At 51.5% G+C, this 26,959-nt stretch overlaps 7 protein-coding genes across 7 annotated transcripts; 4 read left to right on the forward strand and 3 right to left on the reverse strand.

Moving 5' to 3' along the window:
• Window positions 1-403: 403 nt before the first annotated feature.
• On the forward strand, window positions 404-4,903 carry FTJAE_6970 (serine threonine kinase; the record flags this gene model as incomplete). The annotated part of the gene is made up of 10 exons (XM_037353638.1): window positions 404-1,272; window positions 1,324-1,493; window positions 1,540-2,411; window positions 2,462-2,952; window positions 3,005-3,102; window positions 3,680-3,797; window positions 3,855-3,970; window positions 4,025-4,195; window positions 4,249-4,380; window positions 4,428-4,903. 10 exons carry the CDS (start codon window positions 404-406, stop codon window positions 4,901-4,903), a joined length of 3,513 nt encoding a protein of 1,170 aa, XP_037205917.1.
• A 26-nt stretch (window positions 4,904-4,929) lies between these two features.
• Window positions 4,930-6,058, reverse strand: FTJAE_6971 (branched-chain amino acid aminotransferase; the record flags this gene model as incomplete). Its single annotated transcript, XM_037353639.1, has 3 exons — window positions 4,930-5,775; window positions 5,826-5,930; window positions 5,981-6,058. 3 exons carry the CDS (start codon window positions 6,056-6,058, stop codon window positions 4,930-4,932), a joined length of 1,029 nt encoding a protein of 342 aa, XP_037205918.1.
• Window positions 6,059-6,860: 802 nt separating this feature from the next.
• On the forward strand, window positions 6,861-8,548 carry FTJAE_6972 (allantoate permease; the record flags this gene model as incomplete). The annotated part of the gene is made up of 5 exons (XM_037353640.1): window positions 6,861-7,046; window positions 7,096-7,518; window positions 7,570-7,731; window positions 7,784-8,240; window positions 8,292-8,548. The coding sequence occupies 5 exons, from the start codon at window positions 6,861-6,863 to the stop codon at window positions 8,546-8,548; spliced, it is 1,485 nt and encodes a 494-aa protein (XP_037205919.1).
• Window positions 8,549-9,295: 747 nt separating this feature from the next.
• FTJAE_6973 (purine utilization positive regulator) lies at window positions 9,296-11,519 on the forward strand (the record flags this gene model as incomplete). The annotated part of the gene is made up of 6 exons (XM_037353641.1): window positions 9,296-9,357; window positions 9,541-9,719; window positions 9,784-9,959; window positions 10,014-10,417; window positions 10,471-11,040; window positions 11,102-11,519. The coding sequence occupies 6 exons, from the start codon at window positions 9,296-9,298 to the stop codon at window positions 11,517-11,519; spliced, it is 1,809 nt and encodes a 602-aa protein (XP_037205920.1).
• A 622-nt stretch (window positions 11,520-12,141) lies between these two features.
• Window positions 12,142-13,155, reverse strand: FTJAE_6974 (uncharacterized protein; the record flags this gene model as incomplete). The annotated part of the gene is made up of 1 exon (XM_037353642.1): window positions 12,142-13,155. The coding sequence occupies one exon, from the start codon at window positions 13,153-13,155 to the stop codon at window positions 12,142-12,144; it is 1,014 nt and encodes a 337-aa protein (XP_037205921.1).
• A 1,095-nt stretch (window positions 13,156-14,250) lies between these two features.
• FTJAE_6975 (pre-mRNA-splicing regulator WTAP) lies at window positions 14,251-24,414 on the forward strand (the record flags this gene model as incomplete). Its single annotated transcript, XM_037353643.1, has 2 exons — window positions 14,251-14,516; window positions 14,574-24,414. The coding sequence occupies 2 exons, from the start codon at window positions 14,251-14,253 to the stop codon at window positions 24,412-24,414; spliced, it is 10,107 nt and encodes a 3,368-aa protein (XP_037205922.1).
• A 295-nt stretch (window positions 24,415-24,709) lies between these two features.
• Window positions 24,710-26,275, reverse strand: FTJAE_6976 (hexose transporter; the record flags this gene model as incomplete). The annotated part of the gene is made up of 1 exon (XM_037353644.1): window positions 24,710-26,275. The coding sequence occupies one exon, from the start codon at window positions 26,273-26,275 to the stop codon at window positions 24,710-24,712; it is 1,566 nt and encodes a 521-aa protein (XP_037205923.1).
• Between the last annotated feature and the right edge of the window lie 684 nt (window positions 26,276-26,959).

A 26,959-nucleotide genomic window follows, 5' to 3' on the forward strand; every position in this document is an offset into this window, starting at 1 on the left:
GCGCCTTCAACCGTTTGGACCTGTAAGGGTCTCTGTGGCTCATGAACAGAAGCATATCATTCAGTAGGCAACTAAAATGATATCACCTTCTTCATCGCCACGTTTGTGTAAGGCATTTTGCACCTAAGTCAGGGCAAGGCAAGTAATTAAGGCGCAGCAGGTACATCTAAGTGCTAAATGGCGACGGCTGCCTGCCTTCACCCACCATCCCGTGACCTATAACTTGATCCCAGACCCCCAATCAGTGAGTCTCACCCTCTCATTTGGGGCACCATTACGTTCCATCTACTTTGCCTTTCGCTACACGCACCTTAAAAGTGGCAAATACGTCTAGTCTCTTATTTCCGAATTCCTATCCATCAGTACCACTCAATATTCGTCACACGTCACATACAGAGGCAAGATGCTCACACAAACCATGGATCACTTCCACCAACACATCGCCGAAAACCTACGTGAGGGAATCAATGGCGATGGTGAGAAGGTCCCCTACGTTATACCATCCGCTTTGGACAACTACTGGACAGAACGACGTGTCGATATCATCTTGAACTCTCAACAGCCTCCAGTCGCATCAAGTCCAGATATGATCATCAGCGACTTTCCTCGTGTATTCTCCATTCTGACTCACATTGGCCGGTCGCAAGAAATTGAGTGGTTGTGTTCTCATGTGAAGGGTCTTGATGACAGCCGATTACCCTTCGATGAGACTTGTTTCCCCCCGACTTGCCAATGGGCCAGCGACTTCCTACGAGAGCAGTGGATGTTCATACCTCTGTTCTTTCCACCAGACAAGATTTTCAGTCGTGTCGTGCATCCCAAGACCATTTTGCCTGTCACTTATAAGAGGCAACTCACCCAGAGACGCGGCGGACGCGATACAGCCACGCTATGGGAGGTGCAGGTACACTCTGGAGGAAGCCTAACGGCACTAGAAGACCAGCCAGTTGTGTTCAAGGTCTACGAGGGTGCTGGGACAGAAGACCTCTATAAAGCCGAGACAGATGTTTACCTGAAGCTCCGCAGAAAGAACAACAAGTATATCACTAAGCACCTTGCTTCCTTCTCATTCCAGGGAAAGAGGAAGTACATCATAGTTCTTGAGTATGCAGCCGGAGGATCCCTCAAGGACTTCTTCCAAAACACACTTCCACCTGTCAGCCCGAACGAGTTCCGATTATTGTGGAGTAGGCTGCTCCATCTTCTGGATGCTCTAAATGTTCTACACGATCTCTACCGACCGGATGGGGCTCCAGTCTGGTTCCTTGCAGGGTAGGTGGAGGCCGTAGACTAAGGAGATGGACATATACTGACGTGTTGTAGGGTCCACCAAGACATTCAGCCAGCAAACATCCTGGTTTTCCCCGAAAAGGACAAGGACTCCCGCTTTGACGTGAAGTTTAAACTTACAGACTTTGGATTGGCGGAGATCGGGAGAGTTTCAGCTTCGGGAGGAAAATTGGCAACAGAGAATAGGGGCAACCGGATGTACAGTACGTGCTGCTAAACATCCATTGTCAAAGCTAACCATAAGTCTAGTTTCTCCAGAGAGCTTCGCAAACTTTTCGGTTCAAAACACTGTCCGAACTGATCTCCCACCAACGGCAGACATATGGGCACTGGGCGCTGTGTTCAGCGACGTTCTCGTTTGGTCGATTTGCGGTGAGCCAGGTCGTGAAGAGTACCGCCGCCGAAGGCGAGCAGAGATTTCTTCTCAGCGTCACATGAAGGAACGTGATCATGACGCCTGTTTCCATGATGGAGTGGACCGTCTTGCCGCTGTTGAGGAGTCTCATAAATTAGCGCTTCAGGACAAAAGAGGCAGTGACAGAATCTCGCCTTATATGAGCAAAGTCATACTGGATTACATGCTCACTGGCGTAGACGAGAGGTTGACCGCGATGAACATTAGGATCCGAGCAGAGAGAGAGATCAAGAACATGAAAGAAGATTCACTCGACAACGACCAGGCGGTTTCGAGTGGCAAGCCTCCGCAGGCACGCCATACATCTCCGAGTAGGCGGCAAACTGTGCCTAATCCATCTCTACCACGCGTTTCCCGGGTTAGCAACCTTGGGCTGCCAATTCAACAACAGGCCAATCACTTCTGTGCTTCCCCCAGGACTTCCCTCGATCAGTCTACCGCGGGACCTTCGTCACCAGCGCCATCCGTTACTCAATTTACGTCTCCACCAATGGCCAACGGTCATGTTCAGATGAAGACACCAAACCCTCCGCAGGCAGTTGTTAAGGTTACTGTGGATGAGGTGTATCGAATGATGGAGAAGACCAACATCTCCTCCTTCCCCACTTCAATCGGCATGAGACCAGATAAGGCCAAAGAGATAATGAAGCTCCCCGGTATGGAAGAGGCTCGGATCAAGATCGCGATGGCGAGAGGCAGGGACCAGGTTTGTTTCCAACTGTTACCGTGTAAAACCCGCTAATCGCGAGTCTCTAGATCATGCTCATTGATAACTTCAGATCGATGGGGCAGCATAAGCCAAAGGTGGTTAAGACGGCGAGGGTCATCAGTTACGTTGCCAAGGCTGTTGACGAGGACGGCATGGAGCTCTACGCCGCATCAGAAATCGCCAAGAAGCCACGGATATGCAAAACTAGTTCGCAGATCGAGAAAGCCATCAACAAAATGCCGACCGTCGATGGGACCTGTAACATGAGGGGCTGTCTGGACACAATACTCGACCGGGTGCTTGTTGGAAGAAAGGTCAAACCCACAAGCATCTATATCTATACTGATGGGGTCTGGGAACCTGGTGCCGATCAGGTCAAGTTTTCTATCAAGCGGGCTATCGACTACCTCATCAAGTGCAAGCAACCGTCTTCGACGCTGATGTTTCAGTTCGTCCAATTCGGTAGTGATACCGAGGGGACTGGCCGGCTGAAGTTTCTGGATAATAAGTGTGTAAGAGAGGTAGAGACAGAGAGCTAGTAAGTACTACCGATACATCAACTCCCAAGGTATAGCTAACACTCTGCTTAGCGATATTGTCGACACCAAGCACTGTGACGATCATGTTCCAAATATTGTTATTGGAAGCTTCTCGAGATATGCCGACGAGGTGGGGTCTAGCGAGGAAGGTCAATTAAGGATATAATGCTGATAGATTATTTTGTTGAATAACTCGGACAGTTAGACTATTGTTTTCGGGCGTTTTGTAAGACGAACAATTGAATACCAGGTGGTTAATTCCAATTCGATTCCTACGCCGAATGCTGAGGGCTGTTTGGACAAGAAACATTTGGTCCTTAAGGCGCTGTTAATAAAATTGGTGCTGGCGGAGTGAATTCTGCCCGACGGCTCATTAATTGTCACAAGTATTAGCGCCACAAATCGAAATTTCCTCCACCGGAGTTGGAGCAAGGTGTCAATCCCGGCCCCGAAATTAGGCTAGTGGATTCAGCCGAGGCCTGAGATCTCGCCTGTAAACGAAAACAGTTGGTTTTCCTTACCAATCATGAGTGGCGAGAGCTGACCTTCAATGGAATTTCCAGATGACTTATCTATAATGTCTCCGAGCTCTACTCAAAAGGAGTATATCTCTGATAGATATCCTCTTTCATTGCCTGAAGCTCATATCTGCAATCATGTCAACAGAGATGCTCTCAATCACAGCGCCGAGCTATACTAGCCCAAGTGGCTATGAACTTTCGACAGTATCAAAGCCAGCGATCACAGAAGATAAAGATGTACTCATCAAAGTCCATGCAGCGAGCATCAATCCAGTCGATGTCAAGAAGGCTGCTGGCGTGTTCAAGATGGCGATAAAGGAAGAGTAAGTTGTCTCAATTGAGGGTGAAACGACACGCAGTCTGATAACACCGTTGTTAAGATTCCCATATAAACTTGGATATGACGCGGCTGGTGTCGTCGTGGAAGTCGGGAAAGGTGTGACAAGACTGAAAGTTGGCGACGAAGTCTATACAAGGTTGCCAGAAGCTGGGAGAGGTATGCGGGCGTGGTTCGTGAGAGGTCAAACAGACTACTGACATCATGAAACAGGTGCCTGGAGTGAATTTGCAAAGTGCCCAGATCACTATGTATCTTTGAAGCCTAAGAGTCTCTCCTTTGCCGATGCCGCATCTCTGCCACTAGCTGGAGTCACGGCACTGCAGGTTCTCGGGCAGTACAAGGGCTCGCTGGAGGACAAGACAGTCTTTATCCCTGCGGGCTGTAAGTTATAAATCACTTCTATCATCGACACGAATACTAATGCTTGTCGGCAGTGAGCGGGACAGGAGCCATCGCATGCCAATTAGCCAAGAACGTCTTTCACGCCGGCAAAGTCATCACCACAGTCTCGACCTCCAAAATTCCCAAAGTTGCACAGCTTCTTGGCGAAGGCACGGTAGATCAGAGTAAGTCATAAGCTCAAACATCGAGATTTGACTGACTGACAACATAGTCATCGATTACACCAAGCAAAAGGTATCGGATGCCATTCCTGCAAAGTCCGTTGACTTTTGCTTCGATACTACCGGGCAAGCCATGGAGTTTCTCTCACTCATGGTTCCATCAACCGGCATGATTGTTTCAATTTCTACGGCTCCATCTGCTTCAACTCTCCAGGCTTCAAGCGTAATGCGACAACCGGATAACCCTCGAATTCCATTTGCTGGGCGCGTATTCCTTGATGCAGCGGATGCGATACGCAGACTCCGGGCATGGCGATGGGGCGTCACATATATGTATCACTTCCTGGATCCGAACCGAGAGGATCTGGATAAGCTTACAGGCTATGTGGAAAGTGGAAAGGTGAAGCCGGTAGTTGGGGCCAAGATAGATATGAGAGATATTAAGGCAGTTCGCGAAGCTTGCGATCAGACTTATAAAGGAAAAGGGGGGTTGGGAAAGACTGTTTTTGAAGTGATCAGGGATTAATAATAGTCGTTCCAGTAACATTATAGTTATAGTTTTGACTTCAAGAACGACAAATCTCGTGGACTAACCACTTCCGCCTTGATCTCGTCCCTTGATCTCTCCACGTCCTTCCGCACAAGCTCCGAGTACAATTGCTGTATCCTCTCCGTCAAAGGGCCTCTCTTCCCATCACCAATTACTCGCCCATCAATCTCAGTAACGTGAATTTGGGAGGGGAAAGTCCCTGTACAGAAAGCCTCATCTGCCCCATATGTCTCGGTGAGAGTAAAGTCGAGCTCTCGAACAGTGATGCCATTCGCTCGGCAAACATCAATGGTCTTTTGGCGGGTAATCCCTTGCATCTGGTTATCCTTGGTAGGGGCCCAGACTTCATCACCACGAACGATGAAGAAGTTGACTGAGTTGCATGTCTTGACAAAGCCGCGTAGGTCAAGCATGAGCGCCTCGTCGACGTTCATCACGTTCGCATGGATGCAAGCTTGTACATCAGTGGCTTTTGAGATGTGATTCCACTGCTCGTCCTTGACATCGGGCGGGCCACGACGGACCCATGTTGTCGCGAGTCTGAGTCCTCTTGACTTGGAGTTGGGATCAACAGCCTTAGACTCGGGAATGATGACGATGAGAGGAAGACCAATGTTGACCTTTGGGTTTTGGTAGGGTGTAGCTTTCAAGCCACGACTAACGACAAGTCTAATGTGAACATGTTCATCATCTCCCATGTCATTGGCATCTAGGGTCTTGTGAATGAGGTCGAGGAGGTCGCCTTTTGACAGGCCGAGGTCCATGTACATGGCCTTTGCGGACTGGAAGAGACGGTTTATGTGCTCTTTAGCAAACTGAACTCGGCCCTTGTTTGCACGAATGCCTTCCTTGGCCAGTGTTAGTCATTTGGTAGTCATTTTCGCGCAGTAGAACCTACCCAGATGCCATCGCCGATCAAGAAATTTGAGTCAAATACTGAGACTACAGCTTCCGCTCGAGGTACCAGATTGAACTCGCCAATGACGCCATCACGAATTCCAACCTAAATCTCCGTCACTAACTATTATGCGCATGCTTTGTGAGACAGCTTACCTTGATAGAAGCATTCTTCGCATTCGGCACTGAGCTGTGCGTCGAACCTCCATGGCTTCCCTGCTTCGTGTTGGTCATATTTGCTCTTGTTGAAAATTGTATATGGGGCTTCGATTTCGTGATATCAGGATGGAATGGTTCAATTCAGTCAAATATTATATCTCCGAGAATTTCAATAAGGCTCAGGTTAGATCTTCGGACCGTGGAGGTAGCTCGGTGTCCACCGGACGGCAAATTCGGTCGTGACCGAGCTGACTCGCGCAAATGCAGCAGCCGATAAGGCTTGGATCATCTGCTCACTACTCGCGTCTGTACAAAGCCTCGGACTTCAATACAACGCGATAAGAGTTTTCTAAACTTGGGATAATTCATCAAAACTTTAGGATCAATTTAGTATAGTCTTTAATGCATTTATTTCTGCCGCCTGATGCAGAGTTTTCTCTCCTGACGACTGTTTCATACGTAGTAAGTCTGTTATCAAAAATCGGCCAACTACCCACTGTAACTTGACGTGATCGCAAGGCTCCCCAATCGTCATCGGCATTCAATCTGGTTCGCTGCTTATCATGCCCAACCCCAGATAACAAGGCGGGTTGATAGGCTAGAGCTCCTCAAAGCAGTAAAGTCCCCTCGGTAGCGTCCGAGTAGTGAGCTCGGTGGTGACCGAGCGTCTCGTTGTACACCGAAGCCTAACAACTGCAGCGATAAACTCCCCGTTGCAGCGAAATTTGGCCCCGCTAAACCCGGGGAAGTGGTAGACTAACTTTTGTAGCATTGTCAATCTCAAGAAACTTAAAGACGGCCATGCGAAGCATCTAAAGATCGTCGAGGGACTTCCCATCTCGCTTCTAGACTTGGACATCCTCGAAAATTTTGCATCATGTCGCAGACTCCCAAGACTGAGCAAGGCCAGGCCAAGGATATGGCTCAATCCGTTGCTTCTGATCGCGAGCACGATGAGGTTCTTGAGTTGACCAAGGCTCAATCAAAGCGACTCCTCCTCAAGACAGATCTGGTGGTCATGCCGCTCGCTGTTCTGTCTATGACACTTGCTTTCCTGGATAAGGTACGTCTGAATACTCAAATTCTGCCAATTGCCTGCTGACAGATCCAAGAATGCACTCGGATATGCTGCCATCTTCGGTATCAAGGAAGATGCCCACCTCAAGCCCCAAGAGTACAGTTGGCTCAGCAGCATCTTCTACTTCGGATACCTCGCCATGGAATTCCCCAACCTTTGGTTAATGACCAAGATTCCTATCGGCAAGTATGTGGGTGGCTGCCTCACGCTATGGGGTATCGCTCTATGCTTCATGGCACTTTGCCATAACTTCGCGGGCCTAGCGACTATCAGATTCCTCCTGGGTGTTTTCGAAGCTGCTGTGTTGCCTTGCATGATGATCATCAACTCGATGTGGTATTTGAGGAACGAGCAGCCTTTGAGAACAGCGTTCTGGTACAACACTTTCGCCGGTGTATTTGGAGGTATCCTGTCTTATGCGATTGGGCAGATCAATGGATCGCTATCCACTTGGAAGGTCAGTAAACGTCCTTTCAGGCGATGTTTCTATGCTGACGAGAAGTGACAGTACATCTTTTTAATCTATGGATCTTGCACCATCCTCGCCGGAGCTCTTGTCTTCTTCGGCCTTCCCGATACTCCCTCGAAAGCATGGTTCTTCACCGAAGAGGAAAAGAAGCTCGCCATGATTCGCCTCGCGCCCAATCAGACCGGTATCGAGTCAAAGAAGGTATGCAGCAACACATTCCCCATTAGATGATCTGAGGCTTACATGGCTCTAGAAATTCCAAACTGCTCAGATCTTTGAGGCTCTCCGGGACCCCAAGTGTTACTGCATCTGGCTCGGCGTCTTTGGCTATGCCCTCGCCAACGCAGGCATCACAAACTTTAACCCTCTCATCATCGCTGGGTATGGGTTTAGCAAGACCAAGACCGTTCTCATGGCGACTCCTCAGGCAGCAGTTGCCATGATCAGCCAGGCTATTCTGACAACTATCGCGTTCTTCATCCCCAATTTGCGATGTATCTTCTGGATCTTGGGTGCGCTTATGGGTCTTGTTGGAGCGGTTATGGTTCACTCACTCGACGTTGCAACCCAACGCGACGCGTCTCTGGCGGGTGTCTACCTCATGGGATTCTATAATGTCCCCTGGGTCTTCCTGCTCAGTCTCTCGTCCTCGAATACTGCTGGTGCGACAAAAAAGAGTTTTATGGGTATCTCCATCGCGATTGTCTACGGTATGTACCAGCGCACTTCCTCAGTTTTCACCCTCTGACTGACACTTACAGCCGTTGGCAATATTGTCGGACCTCAGTTTTTCCTTGATAGACAAGCACCCACGTATGTCCTTGGCATCGGCTCTATGCTTTTCGCATTTGCCTTGATGGCTACCACCGGTCTGGCGTACTATGTTCTCTGCGGTATCGAGAACAGGAGGCGCAACAAGCAATATGGCAAGGCTCATGACGACACTGATATTGGACTGGAGGCGGAAAGGAGCGACAAGACGGATTGGCAGAATCCCAACTTCCGATACACTTACTAGAAGAGACAAAGTTTTCTCCAGGGCAAATGAAATCTAGCTAATTGATGATATGCACAATCTTACCCTGCTCAATCGTGATTCGTGAACTGGCCAATGAGACGCGTCATGTTCGCGTGCGTAGTTTCGCGAGTTCATAAATTTAATTTTATGATACAGTACCTTCGGTGGAACTTGGCTAATTTTTTGGTGGCACCCCTATAGCCACAATTATTTATAGGGCGGTGTATATGGAAAAGGGCCAGGCGTCAGAAGCCAGAGACGTACGGAGTATGAAGTTGCGGCATACTTCAGTGGTGCCCTGGCCCCGTAGTCGGTTCAGCCAGAGGCTACCCTGTACATTGTTTTAAAACAACGATGTTTGCTCTGGAATAAGCGTGCTGATGACCCGACAGGGAGAAATTACTTACAAATGGGAAATAAATGGGGTGAGAAAGAAAATAATCCACATGACTTGAACTTCAATTGGTATACAAGTATTGTTCTGCGTTGGGCCTTGACATGCACGAGAGTAAGAGGTACTGGGTCTGTTTGATGATTGAGATACTTTTACAAGCTTATCGCCCATGCGATAACGGATAACGCCCAGATAACGGTCTGCTCGGTAGCTGCATAATTCCGATCCGTGATGGCGTCAACCATTATGTCTCCACTATTTTCGGATGGGTGCGAGACATTTAGACTTGGCCGTCATTCATTCATCCACTTGAAGAGGAAACAGACAAAAGAATATCAGTACCCTAAACAATAATGTTTCATGCTCTCAACTCTTCAACCTTCTGTTTCAAAAGCATGCAGTCGATGTCGGTCACGTAAGGTCAAAGTGAGTTTGTCTCCAGGCAATAGTATACTCATTCGAGATCCTCGGCTGACACCGAGTCTAAGTGCGACCTGAGAGTTCCGCAGTGTACAGCATGCGCACGACAAAATGAAGCCTGTAATATTACAGACTGTGTATCCTATCCATACACAGTAGTAAAAGCTCTCCAAGACAGGATCAATGACCTCGAAGCAAGACTGAGACTGGTCCCAACACCCAATGAGACCGTTCCCGAACCAGACCCAGAACCATCGGACGTGAATCCGGAGCCCCGTGCTGATCTGCAGAAGGAGGCTGAAGAGGTGGGTTTCCTCACAACGGGAGGATCAGATCTGTACTCAGGCAGCAAGTATGGTAAGTGAAGATCGATTTTGTTGATCAATTGAAGACCCTGCTGATCTTTGATCTACTGCTTCAGTCGGCAGCGCGGCCGGATCGACATTTGCGAGGATCTTCTTCAAACAACTTAATCTTGTTCCCTCGTGGGATTCCGGGAGCCAGGGAAGTGGTCTTGAACAGCCCCTTTGTGAAGCAACTGCAGCACTTCCGCCCCAGCCTATCGCACGGACTCTGCTCAACATCTACATCTCTAGGGTACATATTTGGTGGCCGTTTTTACAGCTTCCGCATTTGAGAAGGGTCTTTCAGCGTATCTACGAGGGTCCCAGGCAGTGTAGCGACCATGAGAAGTTTACTGTGTTTGCTATTCTAGCACTAGCAAGCTGTCAACTCACCACGAAGGATGCGCAGTCCCCAGCCATGATGGACCTCAACGACTCCAATGCATACTTCCAAACCGCATTGCGCTTCTTCAATAACTTTAGTGACCACCCAAGAGACCTCTTCGGGATACAGGCAGTGCTGCTTCTGGCGATATGGATGCTAGACTCGTCCCACAGCAGCCACAATAATGACCTCTGGCAGGTCAGCCGGTACATCATGTCGGCTGCCATTGAAGCAGGACTCCACCGCCACAACAAAGACTGGGGCTTCACAGCTGAAGAATTGGAGATCCGGAATAGGACGTGGTGGTGTGCATACAACCTGGAGCGGTTAGTTGTCTCGCCCAATCGAGAGTTCTGACTCGACTGACCTCGCAACCTAGACAAGTTGCGACCCTGACAGGTCGAGTCTTATCCATTCGGGACCACGCAGTCCACACCATGTTACCCAAACCAGCCACATTCGATGCACTTACACCCCTTGAGAGTTCCATGGCCCCAGTTCTCCACAAACATAATGTTGAGGTTGTTCGTCACATGATTGCGTTGCGGAGAATTGGTGGTCGCATCCTTGAGTCGATCTACATAGCGAGAGGGCCAAGCGGCACGGCGATGGATACTACATTCCAGCAGATTTGTGCGACTTCGGATCAAATCCGGCGAGACCTTGAACTCTGGGAGCAGCAATTGGAGGCAATGGGACTGAAGCCATCCCGAGAGTACTCTGAGATGAAGATTGAGTACTGTCTCTTGCAACTTCTACTACACAGACCGTCACCGACATTCATGGTACCATCACGCCAAATGGCGTCTTACTGCTCAAAGGCCGCATCGACTGCAATCAGTCACTGGTCCAAAATCGAGGGCGAATATGGCATTTCTGCTATCTGTCGATGTTTTAGACAACTGCACGATATAATCCTTGTCGGACTAGCAGCTCTGTACTGCGACTGGTAGGCTAAACGAGCTAAACGAGCTGAACCCTGGAATGTGACTGACATGCTTGTCCTGCAGGCAAGCGATGGCCCTACCACAGACTGGCGATAACTCCCCGAGGCCCCATCGACACTTTAACGACACTGACATGTGCCTAGACCTGATCGACCGAGGGATCATTCACATGAGGGCACCGTATTTGGCAAAGTACAAAGACTTGTTCCGGGCTGTGAGAAACAACGTTTACGCCAAGACGATTTTCACCAGCATTAGTCCAGGGGCTATGAACTCGATCTCCCCTGGCACAATGTCACAAGGACTTATTTTTAACCCTAGCGATGATATTATGTTCTCGATGGGTGATGGCGTAGAAGCGTATGTTAACCAGGTGAATGAGTTCTTGGATGGCGGTGGATTCAATATTGATGAGGCTCTTGATGCGTGGTATGATGCTTTGATGGGGGAGATACAAAATGGAGAGATGATGGAGGGATAATTCCGGGCAAAGAAAGAAATAGTCAATTATCGACTGCCAATGAATGTAATATTGGTCTCAATCATATTGTTGCAATTTACGAGACAACCAACAGTATTAAAGTGTGGCTGATATCGACGTCGTCATCAGTAAGACAGTTGAGCCGTTAGCCCTGTAGTTGACAGCTGACAAAACAGGCTAGCATATCGTTGGCGCCGTTGTAAACCCCTGTTCAGCTGGAGGAGCCCCTCAGGGGGCAAGAAAACACCGATCTTTAAATATGGGGTGTCAAAATAAACTTAGTAAAGACTCCCCTAAACTTAGGCTAAATTTACCTAAGATTTTCATCCCTTAGGGCTAAGGTCCTGGTTTTTCTTTCATTCCCTGGGGAGCCTCCAAATGGAGCCCCCCACCCGATGCCGAGACATTCAACTTCAGCCGCTTAAAACACTCGACCAATCGCGGGGCTTCAAGATGACTTTGGTCGACAAAACAAAAGTGGATGAATTGTATTAAGTAAGGATGAACTAATAGATCGATCTCCTGCATGTCTTGGATGCATAGGTACAAGGGGCACAGTAAAATTCTTAAAGCTCGATTTATTATGAGAAGAGAAACCCCACATTCTGACTCACCCCTCTGACTAGATGTAGAGAGGACACAAGACCATTGTAGCAAAGAGGAAGGCTTTGAGGACAACAGATTTGTTCACCTTGTTGTCGGGTGCGCGGCCAGTAACGACAACGGCTGAGGGACTAGCGTCATCAGAAGGAGATGCCGATTCCGATCCCGCTTCATCTCCGGCTCCGTCTCCGTGCCCGGCTTCATTACCCGCTGCAGTAGAGGCTCCGTTGGGTGCATCCACAGTGGTACTGTGAGAACTAGCGCCCGCACCAGCCGGCGATTCGGGAGCGCCGGTGTTCTTAGGCGCGTCGGGTAATTCGTCGCCTTTTCCAGCACCATCATGCTTAGAATCTGAACCAACAGTGGCACCAGGGACCTGAGACGGTTTCTCGGCATCGGGCAATTGAGGACCACCGCGAGAAATCCACGGGTACACGCTCTCAGCAGGAGAAACAGGCGCGACGGTTTTGTGAACTACGGCCGTGACAACCGAAGTCAGAGTAGAGCCAGACTTGGCGGCCCCACCGTGAGACCCCTGAGCAGCTGTGGCTGACTCGATAGGCAGAGTCAAAGTAGTGGTCACTGGGTGCTCGCCACAGACGTGGCAGATAACGGCCGTGGTGGTGAAACCAGGAGGACACTCGGTGGGGGCAGGTCTCTGGCAGTGAGACGAGGCGCAGGGGGCGGTGATGGTATAAGTATGTACACCTGGACCATTGGGGCCGAGGGTTGGGAGGGCGGTGGTGTAGACGAGTGAGCCGCCGTCTGTCACATGACCGTGACCTGAGCCACCAGAGCCAGAGCCAGAGCCAGAGCCACCAGAACCATGGGAACCACCAGAACCAGAGTCGGAACCATGGGGCCCAATGGTAGAGGTAGGATAGATGCTGGTCATAGTGATAGGGGAAAGAGTGCTCGTCACGGTACAGTCTTCGGGGATCGAAGGCTGTCCTCGCCTGATGGGCAACCTGATGGGCAACCAAGAGGCATGACTAACAGCGGGAAGGAGAAGAATGAGCGGAGTGAACAACATGATTAACGAGTGAAGCGATGATATGTGCGTTGGTGCTCTCTAGCTCTGACAAGATGGTTGGAGTATTTATGTTTTTCGCGTTGGCATGTCTCTAACCATTTCTACGGACCACGCACTCGTGAAGTCTTCTCAACAACAATCACATCAAATCCGGCACGCGATCCCCTTCAGTCTTGATCTAGCCCCCCCTTGAAAATAAAAGCAAAGTTAATCACATCGCTTACACCTCCAAGACTCGCTGGAATGTCCCCTGCATTGGTTCATGATACCATCACGACTTGCAGTCCCCGCAGGAGTAAAGTGAAAACTGATGTCTTTCTGAACCAACTATCCGGATTGGGTTTGCAACTCGTCTATTCTAGACAATGATTGGAACTGCCAACGGGCACACCCAGCTGAAAATCATAACCGGAAGTAGAAGGTCTGTCTCGGCAATGCCCTTCCTACCAACGTGGATCGTTACACAACCTCTCCCTCACAACCCCTCGCGCCCTATCAAACTCCCGTTATATCCACTTTCACCCATTCAGATCCCGCGGGTAACGACTCTGTCTTAGCTAGGGCAGAGTTAATATGGCTTATACTTCAGGGCCTTCCGAATCATCACCAACGAGTCAACCAGAAAGGGTTCCCCCTCAACACCATCCCAAGACCTTACGATGCCTAAAGCAGACAGAGGGATATTTGAAAAGGATAACATCATGACATTCTAGGAATTTAGTGGCGTTATGAAGCGAGAGGATAACGAATACGGTTGATTTATCGTCGATATAGCTTCTAAGCGAGGTGGGCTGGAAATAACTTCACTTGAACTCTTTAGTATCTTTGCATTCCTGACGGTATGTCTTCGCCCTTGCCCAGATGCTTAGAGAATAACTCAACAAGACAAACCTTAGTAGCTAGCTTGAACATGCCACTCTCAGTTATATGTTCGCTTTGGGGAAGTCATTCGTGATGTACTCCATCCCCTTATTCAGAACCTTATCCATAAATATCAGAGTCTTCTGCAGTTAGAAGACTCGATATCCATCACCAACACTCTCTTTCTTCATCCCTTTGTTACAACAATCGTTTTGGGTGTCTTTCGCTTTGACAATGCGTCTTCGTCGTTTTATCCCTGAGCTTTTGCTCCTGGGCTCAACTACCCAAGCTCGACCTACGGAAGAGTGCCCCGATGGTGTCTCTATCGTCAAGGTCCAGCCTGAGGTTATCGTTGGGCTTCAGCCTGTCAGTATCAGTGCTGTGTTTCCTAGTAATACGGTGCTTACTATTGATGGGACTACGATTCCTATCACTGGTGCTCCTACTACCTTGGTCACTGCGTTTACTATCACGAAGACTTCAACTAGGTACATCACTGGGTAAGTTTATCCATTAATCGAGCTTGAAGAAGACTAGTTCTGATGGCTTGCATTTAGGAACGCGGAACCGTACTTTACTGGTCCCTATACGACCATCACTAGTAACGACCCCGGATCGAACCCCACTACGATCACCCGAGCCCCGTCTGGCAATGATCACACTGGAACCGTTATCATAGTCAACCCATCGGGTGGCTCCGGTGGTTCCGGTGTTACACGTCCTGCCTTCACTGGCCCGTATACGACTATTACAAACAATGGGCCTGCAGGAAGTCACCCAACCACTTTGACTCTTCCCCCTGGGGGCAATGACCCCAGCGGAACTGTCATCGTGGTTGTCCCCTCTGGTAGCCAAAGCAAGACTTTCACTGGTCCGTATACGACTATCACGGCTGATGGACCGGGATCTCAGGCTACTACTGTGACACTCCCTCCTTCTGGTACTGGTGGCACTGGAACTGTCATTGTGATTGATCCAACATCTCATGGTTCCAAGCCCTCCTCCACTAACACAGGTAAGTCTCCGGCAACGACTCTCACTATCCTACCATCTGGCACGGATGGCACTGGCACTGTTATCGTTATTGGACCTACAAACACATCACCTGGATCTGGACATGCTTCCTCTGGTGTCCCCAACCCCAACTCTGCCACTTCGAAGGGTACCTTCACTGGTCCGTTCACCACCATTACTGGTATCAACACTGGTTCGGCTGGTACGACCGTGACACTCCCTCCCTCTGGCACAGGCTCTATCGGCACTGTCATTGTCCTCGAGCCTAGCACCAGTACTCAGAAGACCACCTTCACAGGCCCTTTCACTACTATCACTGGAGTCAACACTGGTTCTACTGGAACTACAGTCACACTTCCCCCCTCAGGCACTGATAGTGTCGGCACGGTCATTGTCCTTGAGCCAAGCACAACTGCGCAGCGGACGACCTTCACAGGTTCCTTCACCACAATCACAGGCGTCAATTCCGGCACCGCCGCTTCAACTGTTACCCTTCCCCCTTCAGGTTCAGATCCCACCGGCACTGTCATCGTCCTCGAACCCAGTGGGACATCGAAGCCAACTACCTTCACTGGTCCCTTCACAACCATCACTGGAGTGAACACCGGCTCATCAGGCACGACTGTTACTCTTCCTCCTTCTGGTACAGGCTCAGTAGGTACTGTCATCGTCCTTGAGCCCAGCACAACTGGACCGCGAAGCACCTTCACTGGCCCCTTCACCACAATCACCGGCGTCAACTCAGGAAGTCTAACTGCAACACTTACACTGGCCCCATCTGGCTCTGACCCAACCGGCACGGTTGTCATCCTCGAGCCTTCAGTTACTGCTCCTGCCTCTAGCTTCACAGGCCCTTTCACCACCATCACCGGTATCAACACCGGCACTGGTGTTGCGACTCTCACTTTGGCACCCTCTGGTACCGACTCAACTGGAACTGTTGTCATTCTTGAGCCCTCTTCCACTAAGCCTTCAAGCACTTTCACTGGTCCCTTTACCACCATCACAGGAGCCGGTCCCATCCCGACCACCGTCACCCTTCCTCCCTCAGGTGGTGGCCCAAGCGGTACTGTTATCGTGATTGGTCCTCCTTCAAGCACAACCTTTACTGGTCCTTTCACTACCATCACTGGTGTCAACACAGGTACTGGCGCCTCTACAGTGACACTCCCGCCTTCAGGCACCGACACGGTCGGTACTGTCATTGTACTGGAACCATCCACGACCAAGACCTTCACTGGTCCTTTTACAACAATTACTGGCGTGAATACTGGCACTGGTTCTTCTACAGTCACCCTCCCTCCTTCTGGTACCGATACTATCGGTACGGTGATCGTCTTAGAGCCCTCGACAACCAAGACTTTCACAGGACCTTTCACTACCATCACCGGCGTGAACACTGGGACTGCAACTGGTGCCTCAACTGTGACTCTTCCCCCCACTGGCACTGACTCGGTCGGTACTGTGATTGTTCTCGAGCCCTCAACACGCACAACCTTCACGGGTCCTTTCACCACCATCACTGGCGTCAACACTGGCATTGGATCTTCTACAGTTACTCTACCTCCTTCCGGTACTGATACCATTGGTACTGTGATCGTACTTGAGCCTTCAACCAGCGCCAGTGCCACTGGGCCTTTCACCGGACCATTCACCACTATCACGGGTGTCAACACCGGAACTGCAACTGGTGCTTCTACCATCACTCTGCCTCCCTCAGGCACCGACACTATTGGCACGGTCATCGTTTTGGAGCCTTCCACTCGTACAACCTTTACCGGTCCCTTCACAACGATAACCGGCGTCAACACTGGCACAGCTACTGGCGCTTCCACGTTGACCCTCCCTCCTAGTGGTACGGATACAGTCGGCACTGTCATCATCCTAGAGCCTTCTACTTCTGCAGTCCCAACAACCTTTACGGGCCCCTTCACTACCATTACAGGCGTCAACACTGGAACAGCAACTGCCCCTTCAACTCTGACCCTGCCTCCTTCTGGCACGGATACTATCGGTACTGTTATCGTCTTGGAGCCTTCAACTTCAGCTGCACCTACCACTTTCACCGGACCCTTCACGACCATCACAGGCGTGAACACTGGTACAGCGACTGGAGCTCAGACCGTCACTCTGCCGCCTTCTGGTACAGATACGATCGGCACCGTGATTGTCCTGGAGCCATCTACTGCTGCTACCCCAACCACGTTCACAGGCCCATTCACCACTATCACTGGCGTGAATACAGGCACAGCTACGGGAGCCCAGACCGTCACCTTGCCGCCCTCTGGAACTGACACTATCGGCACCGTTATTGTGTTGGAGCCCTCAACTTCAGCTCCCGCTTTCACTGGACCTTACACTACCATCACTGGTGTCAACACGGGTACTGCGACGGGAGCCTCGACCATCACACTCCCTCCATCTGGAACAGACACCATCGGTACAGTCATTGTGTTGGAACCTTCAACATCAGCACCTGCGTCAACATTCACTGGTCCATTCACCACTATAACTGGTGTCAGCCCGGGTACCGCCACAGGAGCCTCAACAGTCACTCTCCCACCATCAGGAACCGATACCATTGGAACCGTGATTGTACTCGAGCCATCAACATCAGTCCCTGCTTCGTCGTTCACCGGTCCTTTCACCACGATCACTGGTATCAACACAGGTACAGGCACAGGGGTATCCACCATCACTCTGCCCCCAACAGGAACTGACACCATCGGAACTGTCATTGTTCTTGAACCTTCGACTTCAGCTCCTGCCTCGACATTTACTGGGCCTTTCACTACTATCACTGGCGTCAACACAGGTACCGCTACTGGTGCATCTACCTTGACACTTCCCCCGTCAGGCACAGATACCATCGGCACTGTCATTATCCTCGAGCCCTCGACTTCAGCACCTGGTTCTACCTTCACTGGTCCCTACACCACCATCACAGGTAGTGGGCCCATTGAAACAAGTATAACTCTGGCACCATCTGGAACGGATCCTATCGGTACCGTGATCGTGATCGAGCCCACGCGTGTTTCGACAGTATCCCCTGGAGCCACCGGAACTAGCGATGGCTCAGGTGTTTCATCAACCTCTGATGGTTCTCAAGGTCAGTCAACGTCTTCCCCCGGAAGCTCCGACTCTGGCGCTTCAAGCACTTCCGATTCCCCCTCCCAGCAAAGTTCAGATGTTTCTTCTTCTCCATCCTCTACCTCTGATTCCTTCACCGATGGCAACTCTGGCTCTGCGAGCAGCACTTCCTATACTGGAGTGTCATCGGGTGACTTGTCAGCTTCTGTTACTGGTAGCTCCGAGTCTGCCTTCAGTACCTCGGGTCCCGTATCCCAGGAGAGTTCAAGTGCTTCCTCTGCGTCCTCAACTTCGGATACCGAGACCAGCGGTGGCACCGTTGGTACTGAGTCTCCAAGCACTACCTTTACTGGCAACGATGGATCTTTGACCACTACTGCTGCTTCAGGATCACCGCCAACCTCTGGGTCGCAGAGTCAAGAGACGTCTGGTGCTGGAGGCCCGGGTACCTCTGGTACGGTATCCCAACAGAGCTCAGAAGCTTCCGGTTCCTCTACCAACGGCAACACTGGTAGCTCTGGTGGCACCGACACTGGCCTTGGCGAGTCTACTGGTTCTCCATCGGGCACAGAGTCAACCTCTGGTGCTGGTAGTCAGTCATCCTTTGCCACGGGAAGCTCTGATGGAGCTTCAAGCACCTCCGGCGCCGCGTCACAACAGGGTTCTGATACCTCATCGGTCCCAGCTACAGAGACTGGCAACACCGCTGCCACTGGCTCCACGAGCACCACTTCTGTCACACAGGGTCAATTTACCGGGCCTTTCACTACTATGACAACTACTGGTCCGACTCCTGGGACAACTACGCTGCCTCTTCCGTCCGGCTGCCCGATCCTCATGCGTCGAGACGGACAAGATATGCGATCACCTGACTGCACAGCCACAGTTATTGTGACCTATGGCCCATCGTCGACGGAGATTTCCTCTGGAGCTGTATCCTCCGAGCCCGGTTCAGAGACGTCTTCGTTTGGATCAGGTACTGCATCTGAGACCAATGGCAATACTGGCGATCCTGGTTCTGGAAGTACCAGTTCTGGTGGCTTTGAAGGATCCTCCACTGAAGCTCCCTCAGCTTCATCTTCCGGTGACTCTGGAATAACTTCTACTGAGGTCCTTTCAGGAGCTTCCTCCTCTGTAACTGGTCAGAAGGCCACTTCATCCGCATCCGGTGCATCTTCAGATACCTTCACTGATGGCAACACTGGCGGCTTCGAGTCTACTGGCACCTCTGACGGCTCTGGTGGATCTTCAACACTTCCCACTATTGCCACATCTGGCACTGGCGCAGAGACATCTTCAGACGGATCAGGTGCTTCTTCAACTCTAGGGCCGGAGACTACTGGTAACACTGGTGTCTCTGAATCCGGAAGCACTACATCTGGTGGTTTTGAAGGATCATCTACTGGACTTCCTACTGGAGCTTCATCCTCGCAGTCTGGCTCAGAGACATCCCCAATCGCATCAGGGTCTTCTTCGGATACTGCAACCAATGCTAACACCGGTTCGCCAGGCTCTGCAAGCACCACTTCTGGTGGCTTTGAAGTCTCCTCCACTGGAGCTCCCTCAGCTTCGTCCTCTGGATCAGGTTCAGAGTCTAGCGCGGCTCCATCAGGTGCTTCCTCAGATACCTCGACCGATGGAAACACTGGCGGTATTGAGACTGTAAGCAGTACCTCTGATGCCTCTGACGGATCTTCAACTGGATCAGGAGCTCCCACTGGTGCTACCACCTCTGGCTTTGGTGCTGAGTCTTCCGGAGTCGAGACTTCTGGAGCTGGATCGGGCACTTCTTCAGATTCCCCATCAGAGACTAGTAGTATTAGTGGCGCTTCTAGCACTGCTGGACCTGGCGGTGAAAGTAGCACCTTAGCTGTCTCTGAGGGATCCTCAACAGGAGTTCCTACTGGGCCTGCCTCATCTGGCTCTGGCACTGAGACTTCTGGTAGTGAGACTTCTGGAGCTGCATCAGGCACTTCTCCGGTATCAGTTTCGGAGACAGATGGCAACACTGGCGCTACCGGTAGTACTTCTGATGCATCTGCAACGGGAGCTCCTACCGGCGAGACATCATCGGGCTCTGGCGCTGGAACATCTTCAGCGGCAACTGGTGGTTCCTCTGCTCCGCTTACGGAGACTGGCAACACTGATACCGCGGGTACTGCAAGCAGCACCTCGGGTGCCTTTGAAGGATCCACGACTGGAGTTCCCACTGGTCAAGCATCATCCGCCTCCGGTACCGAGACATCTGGAGCCAATTCAGGTGCTTCATCTGCTTCACTCACAGAGACTGACACTGGTGCCCCTACCTCTACAAACACTGATGGCTCTGAAGAATCTTCAACTGGTATCCCCTCTGCTGCTACATCCTCTGATGGCAGTGCTGAGACCTCCTCAGCAGGATCGGGTGCTTCTTCAACCGCCGCTGGAGAGGAGTCAAGCACTGGTGCCTCAGCTACTACAGCTGGTACGTCCGATGGCTCTGGAGGCTCTTCAACAGGAATCCCTACTGGCGCTACTTCACCTGGTACTGGCTTGGAAACCTCGGGTGCTTCCTCGACAATTGTCGAGGAATCAAGCACCGGTGCCCCTGCCTTTACCACCACTGCCTCTAGCGATTTTGAAGGATCTTCAACAGGAGCCTCCTCTGGTGCTACATCATCTGACTCAGGTTCGGAGACCACCCCGGTGGAATCAGCTGCTTCCTCTTCGGCTGATGCTGGCGAGTCAGGCACTACCGGCGCCGTCGCTTCGACTACCAGTGTATCTGAGGGATCTGAAGGATCTTCAACTGGAGTTCCCTCTGCAGCCTCTTCGTCAGACCTCAGCTCTGAGACTTCATCCGCTGGACCTGAGGCCTCATCTGGAGGCTCTGGTACCTCTGAGCCTACTGGTGCCACTTCATCCTCTGGACCAGGTGCATCTTCTTCGGCTTCAGCTTCAGAGACTGTCAGCACTGGAGTCCCTGTCTCTACCAGTGGTACCTCTATCGACACAGAAGCTTCTTCTACTGGGCTTACAACTGAGGCGTCATCTGGCTCTGGTGTAGAGACTGCTTCAACTGGATCTGGTGCAGAGACTACTTCGACTGGGTCAGGAGCTTCATCTGGCTCAGGCTCAGATACAACCTCCACTGGCTCTGTCTCAGAGACTGCTTCAACTGGATCCAGTGCAGAGGCAACCTCCACTGAACCCGGTGCAGAGTCGACTTCAACTGGATCAGGAGCTTCATCTAGTTCTGGCTCAGAGACTGCATCTACTGGATCCGGTGCCTCTACCGGAATTGCCACTGAGGCTTCCACCGGTTCGGGCTCAGAGACCACGTCAGCTGAAGCTTCCACTGAGCCTTCATCGTCCGACTCTGGTTCAGAGACCACCTCAACTGGAGTCGAGGCTTCAACTGGTGCTCCCACTGAACTCACTTCATCTCAGTCAGGCCTAGAGACATCCTCAACTGGATTCGGAGCCACATCTGCTAGCACCACTGGACCTACCTTCATGACTTTCACCTCATCAGGATTTATTACACAAATCTCTAGTTCATCTTCTTCTTCTGAAGAGATCACTGACATTTCATCAGGCCCAGATACCTCTAGTTCTCCTGCAACCGGCGCTTCCTCAACCTCTGACTCAGGTGCCGCTACTACCTCATCGGGAGCTGGTACAGAGACTTCTAGTTCCGCCGAAGAGCCTTCAAACAATTCTTCAGGATCTGGTGGCTCTTCCACTTCCGGCACTCCTTCCGAGAGCTCCGCCAACCCAGGAGAGTCTTCTTCTGCTGCTGCTGGAGAGTCCTCTGGTATCCCCGCTGAGACCTCCGGTCCCGGTTCTGAGACCACCGGTGTTTCATCTTCTGACTCGGGTGCCGCCACTACATCATCAGGGCCTGATGCTTCTTCTAGCTCTGGCGTTAACACATCTGCTCCTCCCGCTGAGTCTTCGTCTGATGCTGGTGAGTTTTCCGGTACCTCAGGCGTTGCCTCAAAGACCTCTTCTGGACCTGCTACCTCCGGCGCCCCTGAGACTTCCTCAGGTGCCGCCGCCAGCTCAGGCGCTTCCAGTGATGCTTCCACTGCCCCCACATCTGCAGCATCCGAGCAGTCTTCTGCTACTTCAAATGGCCCTGCCGAGACTTCCACTGGTGATAGCGCCAACAGCTCTTCCGATGCTGGTACCTCATCAACCTCCGGCGCTGAAGCTACTACATCGGCTGGTGCTGAGTCTTCGGCCACTTCCGATGCCCCTGCCGAGACTTCCAGTGAGGCTGGTGTAAACACTTCATCTGATGACGGTGCCTCCTCCGGCGCTGCTACCTCTGACGTTCCCGAGACTTCCTCAGGTGCCTCGACCAGCGACTCTCCCGCCAGCTCTACTGCTGCGCCAACCGATGGATCCTCTGCTACATCGGGTTCCCCTGTACAAACGTCCAGTGATTCTGGCGCTGGTAGCTCTTCAGATGCCGGTGCCTCGTCTACCTCTGATGCTTCGCCAACTTCATCAGCCGACACTGAGTCCTCATCAGCCCCCGCTGGAGAGTCTTCATCTACAGCTGATGTACCTGCGGAGACCTCAAGCGACGCTGGCTCATCTGCTGCTGCAACCTCCTCCGATATACCTGAGTCATCTTCATCCGGTTCTGGGCCCACCAGCACTTCCGATGACTCTGGTGCCAGTGCCACTTCTTCTCCCGCAACGTCGGATACCCCTGAGACTTCTTCTGATGTCCCCGTCGAGACATCCAGCGATACTGGTGTTAGCAGCTCTTCAGACTCTGCACCTGCCACATCTTCTGACGCAGCTGAGACTTCTTCAGCTGGTACCGAACCTACCAGCAGCTCCGAGGCTGTCGCTAGTACTACTTCTTCGCCCGTCGTGGAGTCGTCTTCACCAGCTACCTCGGATGCCCCCGTTACCTCCTCCTCCTCCGTACCCGCTGAGACGTCTTCTGATTCTCCTGCCGAGACTTCCAGTGATGTTCCAGCCAGTTCCTCAGCGGCTGAGAGTTCATCTGCCCCAGCCACGTCCTCCGAGCCCGCTGAGACATCTTCTGCCGACACTGATTCTACCAGTAGCGCAGCCGATACGTCTTCAGCCCCTGTCGCGACATCTGCTCCCGAGTCCTCCTCTGCTGCCCCCGAGACCAGCGTCGAGCCCACCTCATCCGCCGCAGAGACTTCTTCTGCTGCTTCTTCCACCGCCCCTGAGACATCTGCTCCCGAGTCCTCTTCAGCCGCACCAGAGACAAGCACCGAGCCCACCTCATCCGCCGCAGAGACATCTGCTGAGCCTGCTACGACCGAAGCCCCAACATCCGCCAGCCCAACCACTTCTGAGCCCCAGACCTCCTCTGCAACCGAGTGTATCCCTTCGCCAAACGTTTCAGGTTCCTGTGCCGTGGCTCTCCCCGCTGCCTGTGCAGAACTCGAGACTACCAACGGTCTAGCTCTCATCCCTGTCCTCGCTCTCTGTACTACCGCCCTCGGCCCCTATGCCATTGGTAACGTTGCCTCCTGTCTCGCGACCACCCCCATCGTTGGCTCTTCCGGTTTGAGTATCTTCAACTGTGTCGTCGATGCCTTGGAAGAGCGTTGTATCACAACCCTTCCCGATTCTTGTACAGATCTGGCAAATACCAATGGTCTTGAGCTTGTTGCCGATGTCGCCGTTTGTGCTGTTGCTCTCGGTCCCTTTGCCGCTGGAAGTGCCCTTACATGTCTGTCCACCGGTGACATCACTGGCTCTACAACAGGTACAAGCATCGTTGAGTGTCTTGAGATCGCTTTTGGTATTTCATCCGGCTCGAGTACCGTCACTGGCCTTCCATACTGCGATGAGCCTACGACTACTGCCACCCCAACGCCTACACCAACCCCTCAGCCGGCGTGCTTCACACTACCTGACGCTTGCCAGAGCATTGGCAGTTTGACTGGTTCCGTCGCTATCGCTTTAGCTGCTCCTGCTTGTAGAACAGCCCTCGGCGACTACAACACAGGTACCGTGGCATCTTGCACTACCTCTGGTATCGGCCTCTTCACCTCCGGCTCAGTGGTCGTTAACTGTCTTAACAATGCCCTCTCTGGAACGTGTATCTCGACACTCCCAGCGGCTTGTTCCAGCCTCGCTGGGCAGAATGCCGTTCAACTTGCCTTGAACCTTGACGCTTGCAACAGTGCTCTTGGGCCGTTCGGAGAAGGAGACGCGGCTGATTGCTTGAGCGTTCTTCAGGGTAGCGGCGACGCTGTTGTGAGCTGTCTTAACAATGCACTTTTCTTTCCTACTACAGCTGAGGCGCTTTAATGGCAACTCGTAGTATAGTTAGGCGAGAGACGACGGAGTCTTTATCTGTGTGGAACTTTTCTTTTGTAACCTTTCCTTGCGTAACTTATTGGATTTTGGGTAGTCTCAGTGTCAATAGGACAACTGTGGCGTTGGTAGTCACTGGGCTAGTACAGTAGCTCGTAATAGTCAATTCACTTCCTTTCTACCTCATGTCTCTACGAACCTAAACCCATCATAAACTTGTATAAGTTACCTAAACTTTTCATCATTTAGGATCAAGGTCAGTGCATAAATCCCTCAAGTCCTTTGCCTCTCATTCCTTATGCATCGCCATGTCGTCCATCTTCTTCTGCCCAATCGCATTCGCACCGACGGGAGCATCAGGTCCATCAAAGATCTCTGCCACCTCCTCAAGAGAATAGCCCTTGGTCTCGGGGAAGAAGAAGAAGATCAAAGTCAAGTGAACAGCAATAGCAACACACCAAACTATGTAGTACTTCCAAGCAATAGCCTCCATCGCAACAGGGTTGGCGAAAGCGTTGTAAACACCCGCTAAATTACCGGTGAGCTGGTACAGCATAGATGCCTTTGCACGGAGCGAGTACGGTGTGACCTCCATGATATAGGTGGCTCCAATGGGAGAACAGGCGTGATACCAGAACGAAAAGACAAAGATCATGGCCAAAACTGCACCAGCGTAGCCGATGTGTTCAAAGTTCTCCTGTTGGTTGCGGGCAGAGCAGATTGTCCAGATGATGTAGGATACCCCCATACCTGACATACCGACGAGGAAGAGTCTGCGCCGACCAAACTTGTCAATCATTGTGGCAAAGACAACAGCCGAGAGAAAGCCCCAAATTTGGAGACCGGCGTTGAGAAGAAGCTGGGTCTTGTGGTCGGTAATGTTGATCGAGTTGAGGACCTTGGAGAGATAGTACGAGGTGAGGGCATTGCCCGACCACTGCAACATGGCGGGGATGTACAGAGCCAGAAAGAATCGATGCCAGTTACCGCGAGTAGAGATCCACTCAGCCCAGCGCGACTTCTTTTGGACCTTCTCAATCTCAAGAGTCGCTGCAATCTCGGCCATTTCGAATCGTGCAAGTCTCGAGTTGGGGTCTCCGTAACCATGCCACTTGACGAGAATGTCCTTCGCTTCCTGGTATCGACCCTTGTAGATCAACCATCGAGGCGATTCAGGCGCAAACATGACCAACGAAGCCTGAACAACAGAAAAAGCGCCCTGCAGAAGACTGGGAAGACGCCATGCCCAAGAGCTCTGCATCTGGAAGCTTCCGTATGTGACCCAAGCAGCGATGATAGCACCAAGTGGCCAGGAGACCATCATGAAAGAAGTCATCTTTCCGCGATGCGTCGGGTATGTAACTTCGGAGAGGAGAGGAGGCGCCGCAGTGGAAACAATACCGAGACCGAAACCGATGATGAAGCGCGAGGCCACAAACATGCCATAGTTGTACGAGCAAGTCTGAACAATCGCGCCAACAATGATAGTAACCGATCCGATGAGAATGGGCACTCTTCGTCCAAGCCAATCGCAAAGTTGGGATGAAATAAGGATCGAAATGAGAACACCACCATTGGGTCCAAACGTCATAGCGCCAAGACGCGTTCCCTTTGGTTCGCCGAAATATGACTGCCATTGCGGTAGTGACTGCGCTCCATTCAGCATACTCGCGTCAAAACCGGTGGCGGTCTGAGTCAAGAGACCGCTGAGGAGAAGGAGGTTGAGTTTCCATAATGTCCAGTCGGAGTACCATGGCTTACGATCGCGGGGGATGACATCGGCGAGGACGAGACCCTGGAAGTCATTGGCGTCAGCGTCGGGGAGGTGAGTTTCTTCGGCAACTTGCTTCGACATCTTGAAGATAAGCAGACTTGACTCAAGTGGAAGTAAAGATGGTTGAGTCTGGTGTTTGTGTTTCGTTTTGAAGATCTCCACAGTCTCTTTATATCTATCCAATCTGACTTTGTGGGGTTGGAACCAAGTTGACAGTGACATTTCCCTCTCCGGTAGATGAACCGAGGAACTCGTACCATTCATCAAACCCCAAAACTTGCTTGCTTGTGGGGGAGAGACTTGGGCCGATGCCCGCTGCGCGTTTTTACCCCGGATCTACCCCAGATTCGTTAATGTGCCGTGGGGTCTTTGCGCTCGAGTTGGTTAGATGGTGAGTCCCCGCACGTGAGCGTGACCAATGTTTCTGGTTCGGGGCAAACGGAGCCGATGGGGGCATTGGACCGGCAGCGGGTGAACGGTCGGAGGTCTTTACTCCGGGCATTGAGTTGCCGAATTCTCAGATCATGGATGCGAAAAAGGGAAGAATATGGCAGATGACTGGTGAGTTAGTTATAGCTAACTCGTACGCTTAATTGGCATGACCTTCACCGATGTCGCCTGACTTATTAGTCATCCTTGTAATGCTGTAAAAATATAGGGTAACTTCATTCATACTCTGTCTGCTTAACCAGGTCTACCCAGGCGGAGGTGTTCCGTCCCAGCTTAGCATTGCTGCATTGCACAAACAAAGGTAAAGCAGCTATG

The sequence above is a fragment of the Fusarium tjaetaba genome, assembly GCF_013396195.1.
Source record: "Fusarium tjaetaba strain NRRL 66243 chromosome Unknown NRRL66243_c0000138, whole genome shotgun sequence".
In the NCBI taxonomy this organism is placed as follows: domain Eukaryota; kingdom Fungi; phylum Ascomycota; class Sordariomycetes; order Hypocreales; family Nectriaceae; genus Fusarium; species Fusarium tjaetaba.